Here is a 23,558-nt window from a genome sequence, read left to right as displayed (position 1 = left end):
TATATATATATATAAATTTTATTTTTTTTTTTACAAATTTTGAGCTTCTGGTATAAAAAAAAGAACAACTAAAGAAAAAATCCATTCTGTACTCCATGTACATGTATTTAATAAATTTGATACATGTTTAATTATCAATTAATTGATGCCAAATATGTCATCCAATCCACTCTGATTCCCTTTCAGACTGTCCTGTCCTCCCTCTGGACAAGGACGCTCTGGACCTTCCTGAGGGTGAGCCTAAAAGTCACTGCAGTGCACTTTTCTGTTGCGTGACAGAACGTGAGCAACGTTCCTTTTGCAGGTCTCAGCGTGGTGCAAGCATGCTGGGGCACCGTGTCTCACTGTGGCGTGTTCACCGACGCCAAAAGCAACGTGCCCAAAGGCACACGCTTCGGACCCTTCCTGGGGAAACTGGTCAACACTAGCGAGATGAAGACTTATGACGACAACACCCTCATGTGGGAGGTAGGACTCGTCTTGTGGAGTCAGGGTATGGATATTTGAACTCAAACCTACCAATACTCCCAGGCATATATTCTTTATCCTGTGGAACGACCTGTGTTTTCCGCAGGTGTTTGAGAACGGCCGCCTGAGCCACTTTGTGGACGGCCGCGGCGGCTCGGGCAACTGGATGTCGCTAGTCAAGTGCGCCCGCTTCGCCGACGAACAGAACCTGGCGGCGATTCAGGTCAAGGGTCAGATCTTCTACGAAGCCTGCAAGGAGATCAGAGGTGAGCAGGAGCTCCTGGTGTGGTACGGAGACGGCTACGTGCAGTTCTTGGGCATCCCGCTCGCCCTCAGGGGTCCCGATGAAGAAAATGACACCCTCCCTCCCGCTGAAGGTGAGACCAGGAATCAGAGATGGGGACCAATAAAAAACTGCAGTGGCCCTTGTATTTTCGAAAAATTTGCATTTGAAGAAACAACACATGTAGGTAGACAATCTCACCATACTGACAGGCATATATTATTGATCCTCTGCAAAGAAAGACTGATATCATTCCAGCTTAGTGAGTCAGTGAGAGGTGTCTTTTTGTCAGTCTGTACAGTATAAGTGTATTATACTGCCCTCTAGTGGCTAAAGCGGGCACACAGGAAGAAACTCCAGAATAAATTACAAACAAAACCTACATTTATTATTTCATAATTTTTTTCTCTCAGATGCTGGCGAGGGCTTCAAGTGCGACCGGTGCGGCAAGGTGTTTGCCTACAAGTATTACCGGGACAAGCATTTGAAATACACTCGCTGCGTGGACCGAGGTGACCGCAAGTTCCCGTGCCACCTGTGCAGCCGTTCTTTCGAGAAGAGGGACCGCCTGCGCATACACATCCTCCACGTGCACGAGAAACACCGGCCGCACAAGGTACTGAGATTATGTCTCAATGTTGTTATTAAAAAAAAAAAAAATAGTCAGGACAAAACTGTGAACCCGAACATTGAAACTTCGTAAATTTACAATAAATCAATAAATTATAACATGATTTGTTATTATATTGCAGTGCACAGTGTGTGGAAAAAGTTTTTCGCAGTCGTCCAGCCTCAACAAACACATGCGAGTCCACTCGGGAGAACGCCCGTACAAGTGTGTCTATTGCAACAAGGTGAAATCTATCGATATATTCATTATTATGATTATTATTATTATTATTATTATTATTATCATTGTTATAAATTATTGTTTTGAATGTACGTCTGGTGTGGAAGATTTGTCGAAGATGGTGGGTATTTTAATCGCCATGTTTGTGCGGTATTGTCACTCATTCACTTCCTTATTTTACGGCGCATTCAGCGCTTGGCTATTGTGTCCCTCCGCGGGCACACTTCGGTGACACACTTACATGCTAATTATCGCCAGATGTACATTCGCCCTTTTGTCTCGTCACATTATACGTTTAATTTACGACCGTAGAATGAGCAGAAGTTCTTTTTTGTTCTTTTTTTCTTCTTTCACGTTGCATTTTACCCATTTTCTTTTTACAGACACGGACAAATGATAATTATATTGATTTTATTTCGCACATATTTTTTTAAACACTAAGAAAAAGACAAAAAGAGTAAGCGTATAGTGGAACTACTTTATTGCCTGATTAAAAATGTGAATTACAATATTAAAAACTCTGGTTTTGCACTATGTAGATGACGGGAAATTACCTGTCAAATGTGCAGTATGTTTCATGAAATGTACTATTAAAAAAACCCGATGGATTTCATTTAAACGAATTGAGCATTTTAATTATATTTCACTTTCAAATTATTGTACCGGTATATTAAATATAGTATATTATATTTTTGTTTTCAAGATTTTTGTTTCCAATTCTTAAGAAGTGGAGCTGCTTTATTTACTGATTAGAAATATTAAGGCCAACCCTTGAAATTATTGTTTTTGGTCGCAACAATAATTGAGCATATTAATGAAAAGGAAAAAATTACAAACAATTCCTTTTGTATTAATTCATCAAGTTTTAATTTTACAGACGGTCGCGTTCTGAGTGGAACTAATGTATCACCTTTTTAATTACATTAATGACAAGGCTCAAAGCCATGATTTCCAGTCACAGCAAGATGGATTTATTACACATCATATTAATTAAATGTAACTTCCACTGGTAAATAACAATTGAATTGGGCACGTTTTGTTTTTTTGAAGGCAGCCACAAATGTTAGCAATTGTAGTTCTAATTAATTTCCTGATTAAAATCATGAATCGCCGGTCTTGAATCTCAAATGGAATCAAGCGTATTATAATTATATTTAATGTCCACACGAGATTCACAGATTAATTTATATTCAATTAAATTTAACACGTTTTCTAACGCGACTGCCGCACAATGATTAAATAAGTTTTATGTGGAACTACTTTGTCACCCCCTCCCCGGTCTTCGCCTTCCACTTCAGGCCTTCACTGCCTCCAGCATTTTGCGCACACACATCCGCCAGCATTCCGGAGAGCGGCCTTTCAAGTGCAAGCACTGCGGCAAGGCCTTCGCCTCCCACGCCGCACACGACAGCCACGTCAGGCGGACTCACGCCCGGGACAAGCCGTTCCCCTGCGACCTGTGTGGTGCTTCCTTCCAGGAGGAGCCGGAACTCAAGTACCACGCCAAAAGTCATAAAAGTAACAAATTAAATCAATGAGTTGCACCAACATTTTTACTTGAGTTTTTTTAAGCGTTTAAGAGTGTTCGATTTATTCATGAACGTGATTTTTTTTTCGTGTAGTAATATTTAACCAGAGCGTTTTTTTTTTTTGTGGAATCGAAATAAATGCCTGTTGTAAAATGCAGTAATGAGGTACAACAGACTTAAATATATTATAGGTGTTTTTTTTTTAATTTTGTTTCTCCGCATGTGAAAGAAATATGAATATGATATGCATTTCAAATTAATTAGTTTTTCTTTCCTTTTTTTTTTTTTTAGCCAGGCAAACCTTGGACAGCACAATTCTCACTCCAGAAAATGGACCAGCGGAGGAATCGCTCTTGGACAATCCAAAAAGTCAAAGAAACACCGAAAGAAATTTCCAACTTTACACTGGAATAACGGTTTTAAATCCGGAATATCGTCCATGGAACTAAAGTCAAACAAGTTTATTATACAATACAATACAATATATCTCTATTTATATAGCGCTTTCAAAATGTCTGCAGCTGGGACAAAGCGCTTCACAGAACAGTGAACATAAAATAACACAATATAACAGAACACAACATAAAACACGGACAGCCATGCCATCGTAACAACTATTCCTGCATATGCCTTGTTGTTTGAAGCAATTATAGATTAAAGAGGAGAGAATCAAAGTCTCCTCAGCAGCCATCCATCCATCCAGCCCCACGAACGGAGACTCCAACAGCGCCGAAATCTCCGCTGAATAAAACGGGACAGTGAAAAATGCTGCCCAATTAAAGGCAAAAAAAAACAAAAAAAAAAAACAGTTGGTTTCAAATGGTAACTGTTGGAAGAAGATTTTGTTGTATTGATGCACATCGTCATTCAAATCATCAAGCAAACGTGTGTGAAACTGTTTATATGGATGTGATCAGTGCTGTGGATTGTGAACCCACATTTGTATTTCATTTATGATTGCCAACTGTGTTGTTATTATTTGGTCTTTGTGTTGAGAGACACACGTTTTTTTCATTGTCGTAATTTATAAGGACTGATCATATTTCCTCTGAAGAAGTGGCCTCCTTTATTTATCATTTTGAGAAAGAATTAATTAAATAATGCACACATGATTTGTGGCTTGTTGTTCATGCATATTTTTTGAATGAATGAAAAATAATGCCCAATAACACAAAACTATCTCCATTTAAAATAGCCTTTTGGTTTGTTTGTTTTGACGTACATACACAAGCGTCGCATGTGTGACGCTGATGTAAGAAGCAGGGTGTAAATGAAACAAGTCCCCGTGGGGCAAATGAATGACAATAGTGTGTTGTGCTGCCAGTTCCTCGACTGCCACAAGTACAATGAAACAGCCTGACTGACATCTGCCTCCACGCTCTGTCACCACATGTCTCACTGACTGATCGAGAGTTACAGCCTTCTCCCGACTAACACGTTCAAACACTAACGTCTCATGTCGCAGAAGCTCTCTGCAGACCGAATTGTGCTGTCAGCCGTGACAACGTCAAGAAAAGCCGACTAGAACATCAGAACTTTACTTCGGGGGTAACGTGCAGTAGACAAAAAGCGTCCATTGACAAATGGCTGGATGGACTGCAGGCAAGTCGGGGGTGAAGGGTCACCTTCAAATAGAACAACTATAGAGGCTCAAACAAGTATATGATTGGAGCGGATCCTCCCTCCTTGCCATGTATACGACCCCCTGGGGGGGGGTCTCCGCAAAGAAAAGTGCACCCCCCACTACCTCCTCCACTTTGTGGCGGGATGGGATGAGAGACAATGGAAAGAAAAGGAAGAGAGAGAGAGAGAGAGAGAGAGAGAGAGAAAGAAAGAGAGAGAATGACACTCAAATGGAGAGATCATCCACAGTCTAGCCCCGCCCCTACTGGCCAATAATTGCTCCATTGAGACATCAGCGCTTATGTTTATATTGATATTAATAATAGAAGCACTAGAGCAATTCACAACACACAATGTGTTGTTATTATCAAACTACAGTACATATAGTCTCTCTCTCTCTCTCTCTCTCTCAATTTGGTACATGGGGTGATTGATTAACATATATGCACATTCGCACGCACGCACACATCGAGTATCTCAGTGGCTGGCAGGTTGCTGAAGACCATAAGAAAGGCACATCAAACACTGTCTGTAACGCCCCTCCATATTGTGTGTGTGCGCTGTGTGCGTGTCTCATCAAGGTGGGATTTACTCCCAAGAAGAAGAAGGGGGCAGATGGCCCTCACCCTGTTCCACAGGGGTTGCAGTGGAGATCCACTGTGCTCCCGTGGGGTAACATATTCCAGCCCCCTCCAGCCCTCCATTCAACATGATAAGACAAGGGAGTGTACTAAAAAGATGAGGGCAGTAGGGAAGATGCTCCATTCACATGCGGAAGAGATCCGATGTGCATGTGAGGCCGACACTCGCCTTTGTCATTCCACTTGTTCCATGTTCTTCCACGCTGGTTTCCTCTCGGCGTGCGCCACACAAAACCCTCTTGTACTGCGACTGTAACAGCACGACGTGAAGTATGCGAGACAAAAATGGCTATTTTTGAGAAAAACTTACAGAGTTGCTCATTGGATGGTACACATAATTAAGGCGGTTGGTGTACATTACTATTCCTAATAGTTTGTCCCTGGTGGCAAATAAGAGGAATAGTAATATTCATCGGTTTTCGCAGAGGATAAAGAATATTTGCCTGTGAATATTTTTCAAAGATTTATCGACATGCGTTGTTATTCAAATACTGGTTGCCCAGTTGATAAATCTGCCGGTCCATTATATCGGCTGATATGAGGCCTTTTCAAAATAATCATAATCACATGGATTTTTACGGATTAAATCATGACATAAATTTATTTATTTATTTATGTATTTATTTATAAAAGAGGAATGGGCAACTGGCGGCCCACCCACACTTGGACTGACCCTATATTCATTTCCGAAACATAAAACTATATTGTCAAGCCTTTGAAAGATGTAATACCAGTATTAACCACACGAGAGCAGACATCGCTCAACAGCGCCTCCAACCGCGAGGCTGGAATTGAGAAGAAGAGCGTGTCAAGCCTGTCGCAACGTCGATCTCAAGTCGATAAATAACTGTTATTTTCCTTCTACATCGTGGAGAGTTCGTTGAAAGTGCGTGAGGATTTGGTCCATATGTATCCACCAAAAAGATGGTCAGTAAAATCGTGTCCATCAAAAACAGGGACATATTAAACGCTTCATAGTGTTTGAAACACGCGTGGTGGTTTACTTAATTGGACGAGCTGCTGTTGTGACGTACACTCCATCCAAGACCAAATTTATTCACACAGGTGAGTGAGCCAGTCAATTTCATTTGTGTATTTGAATAAAATGAGGGACAACATATAGTATTATAATTTAAAATATTTTTAAATTGATGTTATTTGCTAGTCGGTCAATGAGGTTTTCCATTATGTGTTAGCATGAAGCGAACTAGCTATGGTTCATCTACCAGAAACGTTTTGTGTTTTGTTTTTTGAAGGCTTGAAAGTATTTTCCAAATATATCTTTCAAAGTGTCCATTTTGACCCAGTGCAGTGGAGGGGCATGTGTTGGTCCCCGAGGGAAGGCTTGGCAGCATATGGACACTCCCGACACCCAGCGCATCCACGACGTGCATGTCTCTGCCTCACTTTGTGCGGCTAATCTCGCCTAAACTAAATCCATTTACACACACTCACGCTCACGGAGGCGCCCCCCCCCTCCAAAAAAGTGTCCACACACGCCCCCACCATCGAAAAAAAATAAAATCTGTTGATTTACATTTTTTTTCTTCTGTCGTGGTTTTGCAGCGTTTCATTGTAATTTTCGTTTCATTGTTACTTGTTGATTGGAACAATTTTTATATTTGTTTTCAATTCAGTTCGAAAAAAATAGTCTCTGTTTTCTGATTGCCGTTATTTATATTTTTAAATGTAATGCACATTTAAAAACTCAATGAAATCGAACTATATAATCATATTTTAATGTATTGTTTTTATGAGTTGACTACAAAAATAATCAGCACTTTATACAAGCAAGCTACAGTCTATACAGTATATGCTCTTGATAGCTTGAAATGGAATGTTTTTTCTATATTTAATAAATTACATCATGAATTGGTTCTGCACACAGAATCCTCCATAATTCATTTTTGAAATTGAATAAGAAAATATGAGTAATGCACACAGAAAAGCTACAGAATAATTCTGATTCATCGGAAGGATATTAATGATTTTTTTTTTCCCCCAAAGATATACCCTAAAATAAAATTAAAAATTTGCTCTCTACAAAGACAGAATATTTTTGTAACCATTGTAATAATTTTTAAAAACCATCCAATGTACATTTAATCACCACATTCGCCTGAGAGGCATCTAATGTCATTTTAGTAGCATCAAATGCAACATTAATTTGAGCACATTTCACTGTGTATAAATCAGTCCATGATGCCACTGTATCAATGTCAGCCTGCCCCTCCGCCATTATTTAGCACCTTAATCAGTCTGAGGATGTGAAAACATCCACTTGACCCCTGTGTGATAGTCCTCTGTTACCGGGCAGATCATTGACCGTGACCACCCACCCCAAGGGAGAACAGGGGTTAAAGGTGAGAGTATCCTGAAGGGCCCGTGGTGTGTTTAAGGTTGCGACCATGCCCCCACCGCCCCCTCTCCCCTCTTCGCTGAAAAATTCATGATGCCTTCAAAGAGCCTCTAATGTACCCTAACGGCTACTTTACAGCCTTGTTGGCATAGCCTAGCGTCACCTCCTGCTTGGTAACTGACTTGCCGCTTGCTTCTGGGCGTCTAACCTCTTAAAACCAAAAATAATCCGATTTGTTTTTTCTTTCTTTCTTCTAGGTTGGTGTATGATTGTCGGGGCCATCCAAGTCATGTGATGCCCGTTCTCGGAGTGTGGTTGGAAACCCGAGCCCCTTGTTGGGGACGCATTGATTTGTTAGGATTGCCAGCCTCCATTAAAGTTCAAGCTTTGACAGCTGATAGCGACATCCTTGTGACCCACTCGTCAAGGTGCGTGCTTCTGTCCCGCTATAGGAAATGCAGATTGAAAGCCTGCACATGACCCTTTCAAATGACACCCCCATTCGCGATGAACATGAATTTGTGGAATAACCAGCACGATGTTGTTCGTAAAATGTGACAAATCTTCTATAGGCTCTTGCTTTGACCCTGAGGCCTCGGCAAAGTGGATTCTTACTTCACGCTAACATTGGGTCCTGCAAATATAGGTAAGGCAGATAGAAAGACTGTGCAAAATGCTTTCAAGCGATGTCTCTTTTGTAAGGAACACACATTTGTGGGATGAGCACCGCCATTTTGTTTGTAAAATCGGACAAATCCTCTATGGACTTTTGGTTTTCATCGTGAGCTCCAAACAAAAGTCCATTTTTACACTTACCCCTGAGCTGCTCGGCCCACAAATATATATTCTTTACAAAGTTCATCCATTTTAAAGGGTCATAAAGAAGCTTTCCATCGGCTTAGTGTGTGGTATGTGTGTGCTAATGTGTGCGCCGCGGTGTGTTTGCCCATCCTCCGCACCCCCCGCTGTGTTTACCCCGCCGATGGTAAAGATGCCATATGTTAAATGAGCTTGCGTTACAGCTCTGGTTGCAAGTTGGCCACACACACTCGCCAGGATTGCGTTATGTCAGCAATATGCAAGCCGTGAAAGCTCAATTGATCTGTTTATGCTTTTTTTTTTCTCCCCCCTCTCCCCCTCACAGTCTGATTCATGCCGAGCCATACAGACAATCTGCATTGATTCATCTGCCGGACATATCACCAATTCATTAGCGCTGTTGTGACATCTCCAACTCCACCCCCCACCCCCATCCAAAAAGACTCCATCAGCGGTTTTAATTAAAACAAACCAGGAAAAAAAAGTTAATAGAAACACTACATTCAAGGACAAGAGCGCTATTGAGCGGCAAGCTAATAGAAGTCACAGATGACGGCTCATGCTGGAGTGCATACGGTAAAAGCCGCTCTATATTTCTCATAATGTGCATCGCAGCAGAGTGGGGGGAGGGAAAAAAAAGGAGGAAAAAAAATGCTGAGGTCGGCAATAATTTTCTGTAATTGAGACAAAGTTTCTCTTGCAGGGGATCTGTTTATGCTTTTTTTTTTCTCCCCCCTCTCCCCCTCACAGTCTGATTCATGCCGAGCCATACAGACAATCTGCATTGATTCATCTGCCGGACATATCACCAATTCATTAGCGCTGTTGTGACATCTCCAACTCCACCCCCCACCCCCATCCAAAAAGACTCCATCAGCGGTTTTAATTAAAACAAACCAGGAAAAAAAAGTTAATAGAAACACTACATTCAAGGACAAGAGCGCTATTGAGCGGCAAGCTAATAGAAGTCACAGATGACGGCTCATGCTGGAGTGCATACGGTAAAAGCCGCTCTATATTTCTCATAATGTGCATCGCAGCAGAGTGGGGAGGGGAGGGAAAAAAAAGGAGGAAAAAAAATGCATATATTTCTCATAATGTGCATCGCAGCAGAGTGGGGGGAGGGAAAAAAAAGGAGGAAAAAAAATGCTGAGGTCGGCAATAATTTTCTGTAATTGAGACAAAGTTTCTCTTGCAGGGATTTAATGTAGCCACTAAGTGGGCAGGCAGGGCTTGAAAAACGTCGCACTCAGTTGTCTTTTTAATGGCTTTTATGACATCAATCCTTCACATGTCCGAACTGAAAGCTTCGTGGAGAAGTTAACTTTCTTTCAGGGGACTTGGGAAAACATGGTGCAACATTACGTCGCTCTCGGACAGTTTGGTGCAGTTCGGTGTAATCGGGGCCGCATATTGCGACACTCTGAGGATTTTGTGTTTTTTTTTTTTTTTGCATCGCTTTTTTTTTTTTCTCTTAATATGCTAAATGTTTGAAGTTGCTGGCTGTTTTTTTTTTTTCCTCTTAATATGCTAAATGTTTGAAGTTGCTGGCTCCAAGTTTTAAACACATTTCTAAAAAATAGTCATGATATATAATTTCATAAATCAAGTGATATTTGCATGAAATTCTTCATGGTGAATAGAAATAATCTTTTAAACCATTGAACCCCCACCCCAAAAAAGGAAAAAAAAAAAAGGAAACCGATTTGATTTTGCATTTTTGTGAATTTCATTGGGGACCTTTTTTTTGTACAAATCTTATTTTTCTACCTTAACCCCATGTTTGCAAAATTAATTTTTCAGATTTTTTTTTTTTTTTTAAAGGTAGTATTTTTAGGATTTCCATTTTTTAAAATTTTGTATTTTGATTTTTTTTCGCATTTCCAGTGAGTCACAAAAAAAATTCCTTTATAAAAGCAGTGATTTCTTGTATTGATGACCTTCGAAGGTCTTCATCATGCTTGTCGTCTTCTCGCAGTCAGTCGGGGTTGGAGGCTCCGCATCGGAAGATCAATGGCTGGGAAACGGAGACCGGTCACATTAATGGCGCGCATCATCTCAAAGGGCTCTTTCCCTCTCAGGAAGCTTCACAACACAAACTGAGGAGAACCAGAGGTCAGTACACTATGCTGTAATCACACTTTATATCAGAATTTTAAAAATTGTGTTGATTTAGCGCAGCAGAAGAGTTTTTTTTCTTATTGGTGCCATATCTGTTTTGAAAAAAAAAAAAGAAAATCCACATCCTGTATATTTTTAATTCAGCCGGCCAAAGTCAACTTCATTGAGCAACATGAAATTTGATAGACGTGTGGATTATGAGTAGACCCACCAAAAAAATTCTCAAGAACCCATCCCTGGCAGAAATTCTGCCACTTGGATTTGAAGTAACCATTTTAGGCTTATTTCATCCACTGCCAGGTGATCGACAAAGAATTTCACGAAGCAACATGAAAATTGGTAGACCTGTCTTATCCTGAGGAGTGCCACAAAAAAAAAAAAAAAAAAAATCAGTAGAACACATACCAAAAAACAAGGAACTGCAGGTGAAATGTGCACAGTATATGGAATGACACTGCTTCGGACATTTCATTTTCTTTTGAAATCGCATCAAGTCGTCATCGTTATGGCAACACGCGGAGCGAAAAAGGCTTTTGTGTGTTTCATCAGCTCCCACTTTCGGTTCCATTCATTCGAAAAGTGGGATAGCGGGGACGTCACCTTCAGACATGTCAAGGCTTCTCGGCACGCTGAAGCGCCTCCATTGGCGGCAAAATGATCTTCGATGATGAGCTCCGATTGCTGAAAAGCCCTGGTGGAGCGGAGAAGTCACCCCGTTGGGAATTCTTTTTTTTTTTTTTTTTTTTGTGACCTTTCCTCAATCTGCCTTGTCTCATGGGTGGTCTTTCGGGTAAAAGGAAACGTGCGGGTGCTCAAGAAGCGGCGGGTTTGACTTGAAACCTTTGAAAGTTTTTTTGTTTTTTGTTTTTTTTAAAAATTCCCGTCCCACGAAAGTGGAAAGTTCCGATTTGTTCCATCTTACGTGGTAAATTTGAGGGTTTTAGCGTGATCAATTTCACGTTATGTGAGAAATAAAGGATATCTTAAATGTAGCTTTTTAACAGGTGAGGTTTTATGATTGCAAAGTGATGAATTTTGCGTTTTACCCTGATAAATGTCACGTTAAAACATGACAAAAGTCATGCTTTCACGTGATCTTTTTCACATTATAAGATCTTTTATGGTCGGATTTATCACAATAAAACATCATATTTATCCCGTTAAAATCTGATATTGAGCATTTTTTGGGGGGGGGTGAAACAAAAATTATTTTTTTGGTGTGCTTTGAGTGTTGGTAAAAAAAAAATAAAAAATCCGCCATTTTCCATTGATTGTTAGCATGAAAACTTGGCATCAACTGTCAGCATGACAGTGTCAGATACGATTACAAGCAAAAGTGGAGGAAACAAGGAGGCTTTTAAGCCTCTGCAACTGAGCCTAATCCATCCGAATCAATACACCTGTGCTACTCTCTCCATATTGGCGACGCGGGCTAATCATGCGTCTCTCCATCATGGCGGCCCTTCGCCCCCCACCCTCGCCCCCTTTCACCTTCCTTGCATTTCGAGGTCCGGCGCGTTATTGATTGTCGGGGGTGACGAGTAAGTTAATAAGCTTGGGAGTCATCCATCAGCGGGCTAGAGACTGGAACTGCGCGCGACAGCCTTAATCAAGTCATCCTCCGCCGTCGGGCATGACGACGCTAATTAAAAGTTTCCAAATAAGTAAATAAAGCGATAGGGCGCAAGGAAAAAGGAAGAAGAGATAGGGAACGCCCTTTAAAAAAACAACAACAACAACAAAAAAAACAAACAAACACACTTTTTCTCTTGAGTTAATCAGAAATACGACTCATGACGGGCCATCCATCCAGGGCGAAAACACAACCAAACCACACACACTTTTACCATCCTGCTTCCCTTAATGGCGCCTACGGGCCAATAAACACCAGGGGGCCATATTTCAAGGGGTGAAGCCAAAAAGGATGAGCTCATTTGGGGTAAAATGAGGGAGGGGATGGAGATGGGGATGATTTGAGTGATTATGTGACTGCGGATGCTTGCTAACTAGCTCCCGTTGTTAGCAAGGTCTGGCTTACCGTTGGCTTGAAATGAGGAAAAAAAGCACTCTATAATGTTCAACTTTATAAAACCTTACAGTCGTAACCTCATTGAATACAATTAATCATAATTCAACAGTTTTTGTGTTCAAATAGCTATTGTTTGAAGGGTAACAAGATGGCAACACAGATGCTAGTTGTTAGCCTGTGTGTTGATGGAGTTTCCCGTTGTATGTTAGCATTCGGGTAGCAAAGGCTGTAGCTGCTCTTAATACACAACACGTAATTGTCTTTGATTGATGCTTTGTTTTTTTCTTTTCTGAAGAATATATATGACTAGAAACGTCCCGCAGAAATTTGGTATGGGCCTGCTGATTCCTCCAAATCCGAAAGCTGCATTTGTGAAGACTTCATGGGCCAGGTAGGCTTGTTCTGTACAACTCTTGGAACCTTTGTTCCCAATGAAAATGAACTTCTTTCCATGGTCTCATTCCAAATAAGTACGGAAGGTATGTGTGTAAAAAGAAAATTCTTCATTTTTGGACTTTTATGGTTTTGGAATAGAAATGAGCTGAAAAATTAAACATTAGAACGAGGTAAAGGTAAATATAAAAAAATAATTTGGGCTTTTATTTTTTTTTAAATCTGCAATATTTTGAAATAGGAATGAATTGAATGGATTAGTATAGTATAAAACTCTCAAAGGTGTGACTTTGGTGGTTTTTGAAGCTTTATTAATTACCATAACATCTGCGCTAATTTCAGTTAGCATGTCTACGGCGCTTCACATTCTTATATGTTAGCATTAAAATAGCTGATTCTCTGGTTAGATAAAAACTTTTTTGGTGAGGCGGAGCGCAATCCCCATTTTTTTTCTCATTGCAATTACAATGGGCGTCAATTAACAGCGAATAGCGGGGGCTCCACGGGAGTTTCGTTTTTGACAGCTAAATCGATACTTTTGTCTGCCCCCCTCGTTTCTAATCAGGCAGCGCAAAGGGCAGCCCAAACACTGATCCCCCTCTGGGACTCCAACCAAGCACCGCAATCACACGTTTCTCTACATCTTATAATTAGCGCTACGAGCACAACAAACAATTCAACAAAAAGACCAACAGGGGCGTGGCTAATGGCGGCTGCTAATCCCGCACGTATTTGTGTTTGCGCGCGCCCGTGTTTGTGTGTGTGTGTGTGTGTGAAGTCCCAAAGAGCAAGTCAATTACGGCCTCCGCGGATCCGTTAGCCGGTTGTGATCGGTGGATCAGCGGGTCGATGGCGAACAACCACAGAGGGTTTGTTTAAGCCTGGCGATCATTAATGTGTGCCCCGCACTGCAAACTCTCTCACACACACACACACAGACACACACACACACACACACACACACACACACACACACACACACACACACACACAGACAGACACGACTGAGGCCATGTTCCAGAAAATTGGGAAATGGCGAACGCCAAGGTATTTTGTAACATTTTTTCTTTTTTTTTCTGCTTTTTTTTCTTAGTTTCTCATTTTTGTGAATTGCATGCTGCATTCATGACACTTGGGTCATTACATAACATTTTTCAACAGCACAAACACTTTTATATTTTTCATTTTCTGTTTTACTCTCCTTTTTGTAGAACTCATGCTGCTTTCAAGTAACCTGGGAAATTTCAGTTTTCTTACTGTTTTTTGCCATAACAATCAAACCTTTTCTTAAATTTTCTGCAGGGCAAAATCTTTTTTTGTTTTTTTTTTTAACACACTGCGTTGATTTAACATGGGGAGATAATTTTCATATTCATTTTTACCATAGTCATTTTTACGTGAAATGCTTCTTCAAAACTTTTTTTTTTTTTTTACATGAAATGTTTCAACAGTTTGAAGAGAAACTGGTTCATTTTCGGCGTTCAACTTTCCAGCCGACTTGAACGCAACATTGCCCCCAGGTCAGTGTGTGCCTTTTCGCAGCACGTTACGTAACAGATGCCGCATCTGCACTGATGCTCACGTCATGATTGACAAAGAGCCATCCGAATGGGATTCAATAAAGCCACTGATCATCTTCGTCTTCAATTAACAGTTGACTAATAAATGACAGGCTTCTTGTTTAGAATGTGGGGTGCGGGGGGGGTTCACAACAGCTCCTCTCCAACCCCACCCAGAGCAACAAGGCACACTTAATGAAATAGGCGAGACATCCTTCATATCCAAAAATGGAAATGCAACTTCATGATGAGTCAATAAAACAGTCAACAAAAACTGTGCTGACGCTTTTCGTTCTTTCAAATTGACACGTAAGGGTGCCGCCATCTAGTGGCCCATAGTGGATTTACATCCAATAAAATCAAGCGTTCAACAAAAAATATAGGTCTTGACTAGACAAGTAGATGGTGTTATTTTAACTTGGGTGTAATCTAATAAAAATCTGCAAGAAGCCTCATTATGTCCAAAGTGGGTTTATTTTACTACCCTTCCCCATCTCCTACAAAAATACAAAACTTTTTCCTTCTCCGAGGACCCCGAATGGCCTCCCGCTGAGAACTGGAGTGCACGTTGAATGTTGTTCCATCCCTCAGCATGGGAGCGCGCTTGCTTGTGCGCGCTATCAGTGTTGAGCATCAGCGCGAAGAGAAAGGACTGCATTATTCTTCATGTCCTCGTCGTTGATTAGGAAGCCACCTTTTGTCATTCACTGGGTGGCTCGGCTTTCGCATAAGCATGGAATGGGAGTTAGGAGAGCCCATTCTGCTCCAATTGCTCATCATGGTGGGGGTCTTTATTTTTAGCTGGTGGTGGGGGCATGGCTTCCCCTTGTACTTTTTTTTTTTTTTTTTAAACACAATCACACCAGCACCCTCCTGTTGGGATTCGTATGCATCAGCTGCTCGCTGGGCTTGCGTCGACTGAAAAGGCTCATTTAGGGAGCAAGCGCGACTGTATGCGGTTCTAAACATACAACACAAAAGACTCATTCAAAGCCAGGCCTTTTTTTTCCTGGAAGGTGCTCAAAAGACGAGCTGCAGAAAAACGCAAACAGAAAAACGTAAAGTAGTGGCGCAGCCGACTACTAACAATACAAAGTCGAACCATTTAAAAAAAAAATTGTATTGCAATACAAAGGAATGACTGGCCAGCCTGTTGGTTTACTAAAACAAAGTCATGACGACATCCTCTATTTGCACCGCAAAAGAAAGCCTATTTTGCAACATGAAGCACTCTGCTTCTCAATACTTCCGGTCACACGAGGCCTCGCCTCATTTTACCGTACATGTCGCAGCAGCTAGCCAAGGCTGAATAATGTTTTCGTGTATGTGTGTGTGCATGTTGTATTAATGAACACGGGTCAGCGTCGGAGAACCAGACAGACTTTGATTAGCGATTCCTGTCCGTGTCAATGAAGTAGGAACGGTTGACAGGAAGAGTGTGCGCGCCCCCTCCTCCACTGTGGCTTTTACCTCTTCCAAGGCCAGCGGGAACATTTGCGGCTGATGTCATCATCAGGACGATTTAAGTTTCACTTGAGCATACAAATGATATGAAATGTTAAAAATAGCAAAAAAAAAAACCAAAAACCTCCCAAACTAAACAATCTTTCATCTTAAAACAAAACAATCTTTCATCTTGTTTACAAACTAATAGGCTCTATAATGGTGCCTCAAGTTTTAATTTGTTCTGTAACACATTCATATTTTACACACACAACCAAATCCTCTTAACCCATTAAAATGAATGCAAATGCAATCATTCCACTGCCAACCCGCCCCAAAACACCCACATTTATTTATAACAGGTTGCTTCATTTTTAAAAAAATGCCCTCAACACTGGTGGACTACATAAAAACACAGTACATATAAACTTGACTTTCACCGAATGTTCTTCCAAACCATTTTGATGTTGCATAACTGTTACCAGTTGAGATTGTCCCCCCCCCCCCCCTTTATTGAACAATTCAATTCACAAACAAATGTTGGGAAGAACAAAGTAGACACAGTATTCAAATATAAAACATATACAACCTAATAAATTTAATAGGCGCCAGCTTAGTTAAGTCCGTCTACTCGGTCGCCATCTTGGGCCCCCCCGCTGCCAATTGCTATTGTCCTTCCTCTCAATGTGAATTGATTGTGGCTGGATGTTGTGAAGTTCGTTGCCGCCATCTAGCGGTGGGCTTCCGAATCGCATTCACTTGCCCGTGTCTCACATGCTTAACTTTCCTGTCAGCAGAAGTTTGATTTCATGTAGTATATAGTTCCCTCATAGATGTCTCTACGGTTGTTTGATTTTTCTGGAAATTGATTTAAAAAAAAAAAGCCCTTCAAGTTCCTTTTTGTCTCCAGAGTTGGTGATTTCTTTGTAGTGGAAGTATTCTGTGCCAAAGCATCTTTTTCCTCTCAAAGTAAACAAATACACACAAATATTCTTGCATTTTACAATTTCGCAAATAGTGTATTGCATCAGCGGATTAACTTTTCCTTTGTCACGGTACTTTAACCGTGTCAAAATTGACTCTTGCAAATAGCTGCAGCTCATTCCTTTATGGCGGTTTTACAGCGACGATACTGCGACACCATCTGGTGGTCGATGAGTTGAATACATCTGTTTTTTAAAAAAATCACTGATGTACTGCATACACTTCATGTGTGTGTGTCATTTTTTTTTTTACAGTGGCATAGTCTTGTTCCAATAATGGAGTTTCACGTCACTGGAGTCGTTTGTAACAATGCTTTGTCAGCTGCTGCAGTTTCTCCTCCTCCATTTCTTTCAGATCACACAAGAATACACATTTTATGTACAAATCAGAATTACTCGAGTATTTCCCATACACTTTAAGAAACTTACTGGGTTTCTTTTGGTAGCAGATAAGAACCCCGAAATATTATTTGCAAAAAAAAAAAAACACACATTTTCAAATGTGCAAATAAACGGTGAGTCAATCGTGTGACGTCCCCCTCTAACCCCCCCCCCCCACAGTTATTTTTATGTGGTGCCAGATTGGTGGTGAAATGAGTGAGGAAAAAGGGGTGGTTGTGCGTTTTACAAGGGATTAAGATTATTAAAACAGGTAATCAGATTATTAAAATTGCAAATAGTGCGATGTGCTGTCTTATTTAATAATATTTAACCAGTAATAATATTTAAATCAGTTATATATTACATATTTAGTGTGCCAAATGGCGTTCGTGTGTGATATTTAAATCAGTGATATATTACAATATTACAAATCTAGTGTGCTGAATGGCGTTTGTGTTTGACCAGCTGTCGAGATGACGTATGGCGGAGTCCTCTTCAACAGGCCGCCATAGTGGGCCGAAATGCATGCCGGTACAAGAAGTATGGAGGTTTCGAGTCTTGTTTATTCGACGTCACTATGTCAGTATAATACCGCTCCTGAAAACGTAGTAGTGCTAATTTTCCAGTTTGTTTGCGGTAAATGTAACGTGTTTTGTTAATATTAGGTTTTTAACGTTAGCTAGTTATGTCATCAAAAACTGGAAACTACTAGTCCCAAGATGGTTCAAGGGACTTCGTTTCTTCAAAAACACACGTTTTTCGTCGCCTCGTAAATTATTGTAACTATTTAGTTATAGGCTACGAATTAATATTAAAATAACTTTTGAATTGGAATAGTGTGTGCATATTTCCTTTGGTGTCGCTTTTGGTGGTGAAACTACAAAAGTTGCCTAATTTCCTACGGTCCATGGAGGCGCCGCCAACAGCACCAGCTCTGCGCATCAAACAGATTTCATTCAGCGAGCGCCCGCTACAAGGACAACAACAGGCTACCTCTTTTGTGCCCCGTGTGAGTACAGCCGCCCTTTAAAGTCATTCTCAGCAACTTATTCAAATGTATCGCCTCTTCGGGACAAATTCGTACGATAATATCTATATTGTGGCATTGTCGCGCCGTGTTTGTCGTCAGAGTGACTGAGTGAGACGTTTAGTGACAGCGTGCTCTTTTGTTCTCCAACTGTGTTTGTGTGCGGTGACAAAGGGAGAGATGCTGCAGTTTTTTTTTTTTATATTTTTTTTCGTTTTTGTTTTTTGGGACGTTTTGACAACATCGTCACTTGGTCGTATGTTTTGTTTGTGGTGTGAAACTACAAAAGTTGCCTAATTTCCTACGGTCCATGGAGGCGCCGCCAACAGCACCAGCTCTGCGCATCAAACAGATTTCATTCAGCGAGCGCCCGCTACAAGGACAACAACAGGCTACCTCTTTTGTGCCCCGTGTGAGTACAGCCGCCCTTTAAAGTCATTCTCAGCAACTTATTCAAATGTATCGCCTCTTCGGGACAAATTCGTACGATAATATCTATATTGTGGCATTGTCGCGCCGTGTTTGTCGTCAGAGTGACTGAGTGAGACGTTTAGTGACAGCGTGCTCTTTTGTTCTCCAACTGTGTTTGTGTGCGGTGACAAAGGGAGAGATGCTGCAGTTTTTTTAATATTTATTTTCGTTTTAGTCTTTTGGGACGTTTTGACAACATCGTCACTTGGTCGTATGTTTTGTTTGTGGTGTTTGAGGGCGGCTGTTGGTTTAGAATTCAGTAGTTTCGTGATTACAAAGTGCATCCGCGACCGTTTGGTCAACGCAGGCAAACTGCACACGGAAATGATATCAGAAATTGTGGCAGTAAACAAAATAATCATTTTCAATATCGTATTTTTATTCATACTCTATTTTTTTCAAACAACATTAATTCAAATGTACATAGACTAAACAAAATGAAAATATGCAGTGCACAATATCTCTTACAGAGCAACAACAGTGTCTTGAATATATTGATGGCGCAAAATAACAGGACTTAAAAAGTACATTCTCCCAAGTGAATTCCAAAATGTAAAATTTCACCTGGGGATAAAACAAGCTACAGAACAAACTTGGCAAGTGGGGAAAAAATATCCAAAACAATTATTTCTTTTGTTTGTATTGTAATTTTCCCATATGCAACTTTTAAAAATCATGATCCTCGATGAGAAGAATACAGTTGTGTGTGTAAAAAGCTTTTCAACCTGAAAGGATTCAGCTTCTGAATTGCCTGGCCTCAGGATTTCCTGAGGCGTAAAATGCACACGTCCTTATTCTGGACACCATCAATACTTGTTGTTTGTTGTGTCTCTAGGCTGCTGCTCTGCTGTGGAACAAAGAAAACGAGCATCTAACAAAGAGCCATAACACGCAGCACCACAATGGGAGTCTAAATCAGACAGAAATCAGATGATCTTATTTTTTTTTACCCCAAGATTCAGAACTCCTGGACTGTAGTCACAGGTTTTGCTTATTGGCTTGTGAGGATAATTTGATTCTCGGTGCGCCGTCTTAACAACAGTTGGAAAAAAAATGTCCTTTACCCGAGGCATCCAGTCTGGTGCGTTGATGCCGGCAGGGAGGTCGTTAATTTCGTCCTCAACGCCTCCCAACTGAGTCCCCATGTCGCACTAGCAGCCTTCCCAGCACAGCCGGGGCCCCCTCAGAGTTGCACCTCCCTTCCTCCGCCTCCTCTTCCTCTCACCTGGCTGCGCCATGACGTCTTCAGATAGTGACGAGACCGGCAGCGATCACTCCGAATCTCTGGAGATCCTCCAGCTCCAGGACCAGTACCTGGACTCTGAAAGCTGCTTCAAGTCCAAAAGCTTACCCATCCTGAACGCGCCGTGCCAGAATCACTGCAAGGAAGCCGCGTTGCTTGACGCCGCTGCCGTTCATGTGGAAGAGAACCACGAGCCGTCGCCTAAAACCCCCGAGTCGCCCTCCTCCAGGACAGACTTCTCCCCCTCTGTGTCCAGCATGGTGGGCCTCAGCAGCTCCCTACCTGTGGACCCCGACAGGCCGGATGGGGGTCAGAAGGTCGGCTTCTCCCTCTCTCGCCTTATCCGCATCCCGGCCAGGAAGTACGTGCGCGTTATCCTCAGAGACTCGCGCTGCTTCCTGTTCTGCATGTGCTACCTAACGTTCATCCAGTCCCTGATGGTTTCGGGCTACCTGAGCAGCGTCATCACCACCATCGAGAAGCGCTACAGCCTGCGCAGCTCCGAGTCGGGCCTGCTGGTCAGCTGCTTCGACATCGGCAGCTTGCTGGTGGTGGTCTTCATCTCGTATTTCGGCGGCCGGGGCCAGAGGCCGCGCTGGCTGGCCGTCGGCGCCGTGGTCATCGCCGCCGGGGCGGCGCTGTTCTCCCTGCCCCACTTCATCTCGCCGCCATACCAGATCCAGGAGATGAACGCGTCGGTGGGCCAAGAGGGTCTCTGCCTCGGCGGCAACGGCAGCGAGCGGGAGGTGGCGGACGCGGCGTCGTGCCACCGTGACCACGAAGGCAACGAACACAACCTCTACGTGGCGCTGTTCATCTGCGCCCAGATCCTGGTGGGCATGGGGTCCACGCCCATCTACACCCTCGGGCCCACCTATCTGGATGATAACGTGAAGAAGGAGAATGCGTCTCTCTACCTGGGTAAGGCCACCTGCGCTTCAGAATGCACTTTTTTTTTTTTCCCTGAAGATGCTTGACACGGTACGGCAAAATGCGTTGGCTGCAGCAATCGCGTTGGGCTCAGAGACCAAATCCAAATCTTGTGTCAGCACCTTGGTCAAATTCAGTGCTTCTCAAAGGGGGTTCAGGTGGTCCCCAGGGTCCGCAAAATAATTTTCAGCAAATTATTGTTCATTTATAAACGCACATACCTGCATTTGTTGGAGGGTCACCCTGAAGTGGTTGCCAGCCAATCGCACGGCACATATAGACGAACAACCATTTGCGCTCACAATCACAATTTCGAGTGTTCCATTAACCTGCCATGCATGTTTTTGGAATGTGAGAGGAAACCACAATACCCGGTGTCAGCACCTTGGTCAAATTCAGTGCTTCTCAAAGAGGGTTCAGGTGGTCCCCGGGGGGTCCGCAAAATAATTTTCAGTAAATTATTATGTTCATTTATAAACGCACATACCTGCATTTGTTGGAGGGTCACCCTGAAGTGGTTGCCAGCCAATCGCACGGCACATATAGACGAACAACCATTTGCGCTCACAATCACAATTTCGAGTGTTCCATTAACCTGCCATGCATGTTTTTGGAATGTGAGAAGAAACCGCAATACCCGGAGAAAACCCACACAGGGGCAAGGGTGAACATGCAAACTCTACACAGGAAGGCCGCAGCCGGAATCGAACCCTGCACCTCTTCACCGTGAGGTGGGCGTGCTAACCTGTCTGATAAATGACGAACAAAATGTGGTGATCATAAAAGTCATTTTTTTTTCAACCCTGATTCCACAAGCCAACGGAACAAAATGTGGTGATCATAAAAGTCATTTTTTTTCAACCCTGATTTCACAAACCAGGCAACTTCCTCAAAAGTCGTACTTGTAGTAGTTAGTTGTACTCGTTTTTATCCATCGAACACTCTGTTCACAAAAAGAAAATGCACTTATCGCAAATATTAAACATTTGCTACAGAGGTATTCTGAGTCACCAATACCGTCCTATCCCGCCCTTCAAAAGCCTTTTTTTTTTTTTTCGGCGTACAATTAAGAAATTAGGGTCCCCGGGTGCCCAAACTGATCTAAATCTTGAACCCTGAACATAGAGAGTACCTACCGGTATAGAACATAAAAGTGACTTTAAAAGGTGCATTCTATACTGTGTATGTATTTTAAAAAAAAAAAAAAAAAACTTGCATCCTCTAGTTCCATATGTGTGTGACGCTCGAAAGCAAAGCACGGAGAGTCTGTTGGCGAATAGCACGGGTGCAGTCGAGGAATGGGGTGATTGATTGATGACCTTTGTCAGCAGCCTCTGAAAAAAAATATCGCAAAGATCCAAACTTCCTCCTTATTCACGCCTGGTTCATCTTCTTTTGTGACCATCCTCTCTTTTTCCTTGACAGTCGCGCTATATTTTTTTGTTCTGGTTAAAAAAAAAAAAAGATTTGAAAATTGGTCCGGACTACACCCCTTTTTTAAAAATGTATTTATTCTTTAAAAAAAAAATTAAATTTATTTTTGCTCTGGATAGCCACAATAAATTGCTACTAGCGTGATTGTTTGCCGTTTGAGAAGTCCGTCAGGGTCTAGCCGGCGCAGAACCACAAAGACTGCAAAGTGGACCTGCGGCACAGCGAGAGGGAATGTGGGCTCGTCGGGCAGAACTGGGTTGCGTGTGATTAATGGAGCGGTGTGATGTGATGTGTGCGCGCGCGCGTGTGTGATCGCGCACACCGTGAAACGGCAAGTTATGCTGGCCGGACGGAGAGGAGATGCATTCGGGCCTCTCTGCGAGGGTGTCACGTAGACCGAGCGGGTATCCGGCATCGTCCTTGTGCCTGCCGTCTGTCGGGACGTGCGCTCGTCGTTCTGAAAGTAATCTCCCCATGTGACCCTCTTGGTGGAGCGCCCCTTCAATCTGCTGAAGGCTTTCACGCAGATGCTTGCTGTCCCACTGACCTCTTATTATGAGAACTGTGTCCCCGCCCCGTCATGTCACGAAACAGGCGAAACAATCCGATGGATTGAGGTGGCGTTTCGCCGTAAGGCCCCTTTCGCGCTGACGCCGTTTTGCTAAGGTACCAACCAGGCTTAGAATAGTTTGGGATTTTTCATGACAGTCGATTTGAATTTCGTTTTGACTTAATTTTAGTTTCATTTCGTTTGAATTCGTTTTTAGAAGTTGCTTAGTTTCGGGGGGTTCTTTGTTTTAACCATTGGCATTTTCTTGGCACCGAAATGCGTGTTACCAGTGTACTAGTTAGTTTTATAAAGGTCAATTGTAGTTTCAGTTGCTTTTTTTCTTCCCCCAAAGCACTCCTTTTTATTTTGAAAATGTTTTTTCAATGCATCAATCAAACATTTACCTTCACAGGTTGCCCCCC

The 23,558-nt window shown here is 42.2% G+C and overlaps 2 protein-coding genes across 2 annotated transcripts in view; both read left to right on the top strand.

Moving 5' to 3' along the window:
* The window catches only part of prdm14 (PR domain containing 14), a 4,844-nt gene extending 1,188 nt beyond the window's left edge, over positions 1-3,656 (top strand). The window contains exons 2-8 of the mRNA XM_019866258.1: positions 175-234; positions 305-468; positions 575-845; positions 1,165-1,367; positions 1,504-1,605; positions 2,900-3,119; positions 3,422-3,656. Of these exons, the coding sequence (XP_019721817.1) occupies positions 175-234; positions 305-468; positions 575-845; positions 1,165-1,367; positions 1,504-1,605; positions 2,900-3,119; positions 3,422-3,579 (1,178 nt within the window). The 3' untranslated portion in view covers positions 3,580-3,656. The remainder of the gene's footprint in view (positions 1-174; positions 235-304; positions 469-574; positions 846-1,164; positions 1,368-1,503; positions 1,606-2,899; positions 3,120-3,421) is intronic.
* A 2,551-nt stretch (positions 3,657-6,207) lies between these two features.
* slco5a1 (solute carrier organic anion transporter family member 5A1) overlaps positions 6,208-23,558 on the top strand; it is a 56,535-nt gene continuing 39,184 nt past the window's right edge. Inside the window, exons 1-7 of the mRNA XM_019866292.1 lie at positions 6,208-6,459; positions 8,011-8,181; positions 8,326-8,399; positions 8,898-9,148; positions 10,551-10,687; positions 13,018-13,113; positions 19,815-21,143. Coding sequence (XP_019721851.1) covers positions 20,216-21,143 — 928 coding nt within the window. The 5' untranslated portion in view covers positions 6,208-6,459; positions 8,011-8,181; positions 8,326-8,399; ... (2 more) ...; positions 13,018-13,113; positions 19,815-20,215. The remainder of the gene's footprint in view (positions 6,460-8,010; positions 8,182-8,325; positions 8,400-8,897; positions 9,149-10,550; positions 10,688-13,017; positions 13,114-19,814; positions 21,144-23,558) is intronic.

Source organism: Hippocampus comes, unplaced genomic scaffold (assembly GCF_001891065.2).
Source record: "Hippocampus comes isolate QL1 unplaced genomic scaffold, H_comes_QL1_v1.1 scaffold3, whole genome shotgun sequence".
Taxonomy (NCBI): Eukaryota; Metazoa; Chordata; class Actinopteri; order Syngnathiformes; family Syngnathidae; genus Hippocampus; species Hippocampus comes.
The sequence above is the reverse complement of the archived record's forward strand: the minus strand, read 5'-3'. Positions and strand labels throughout refer to the sequence as shown.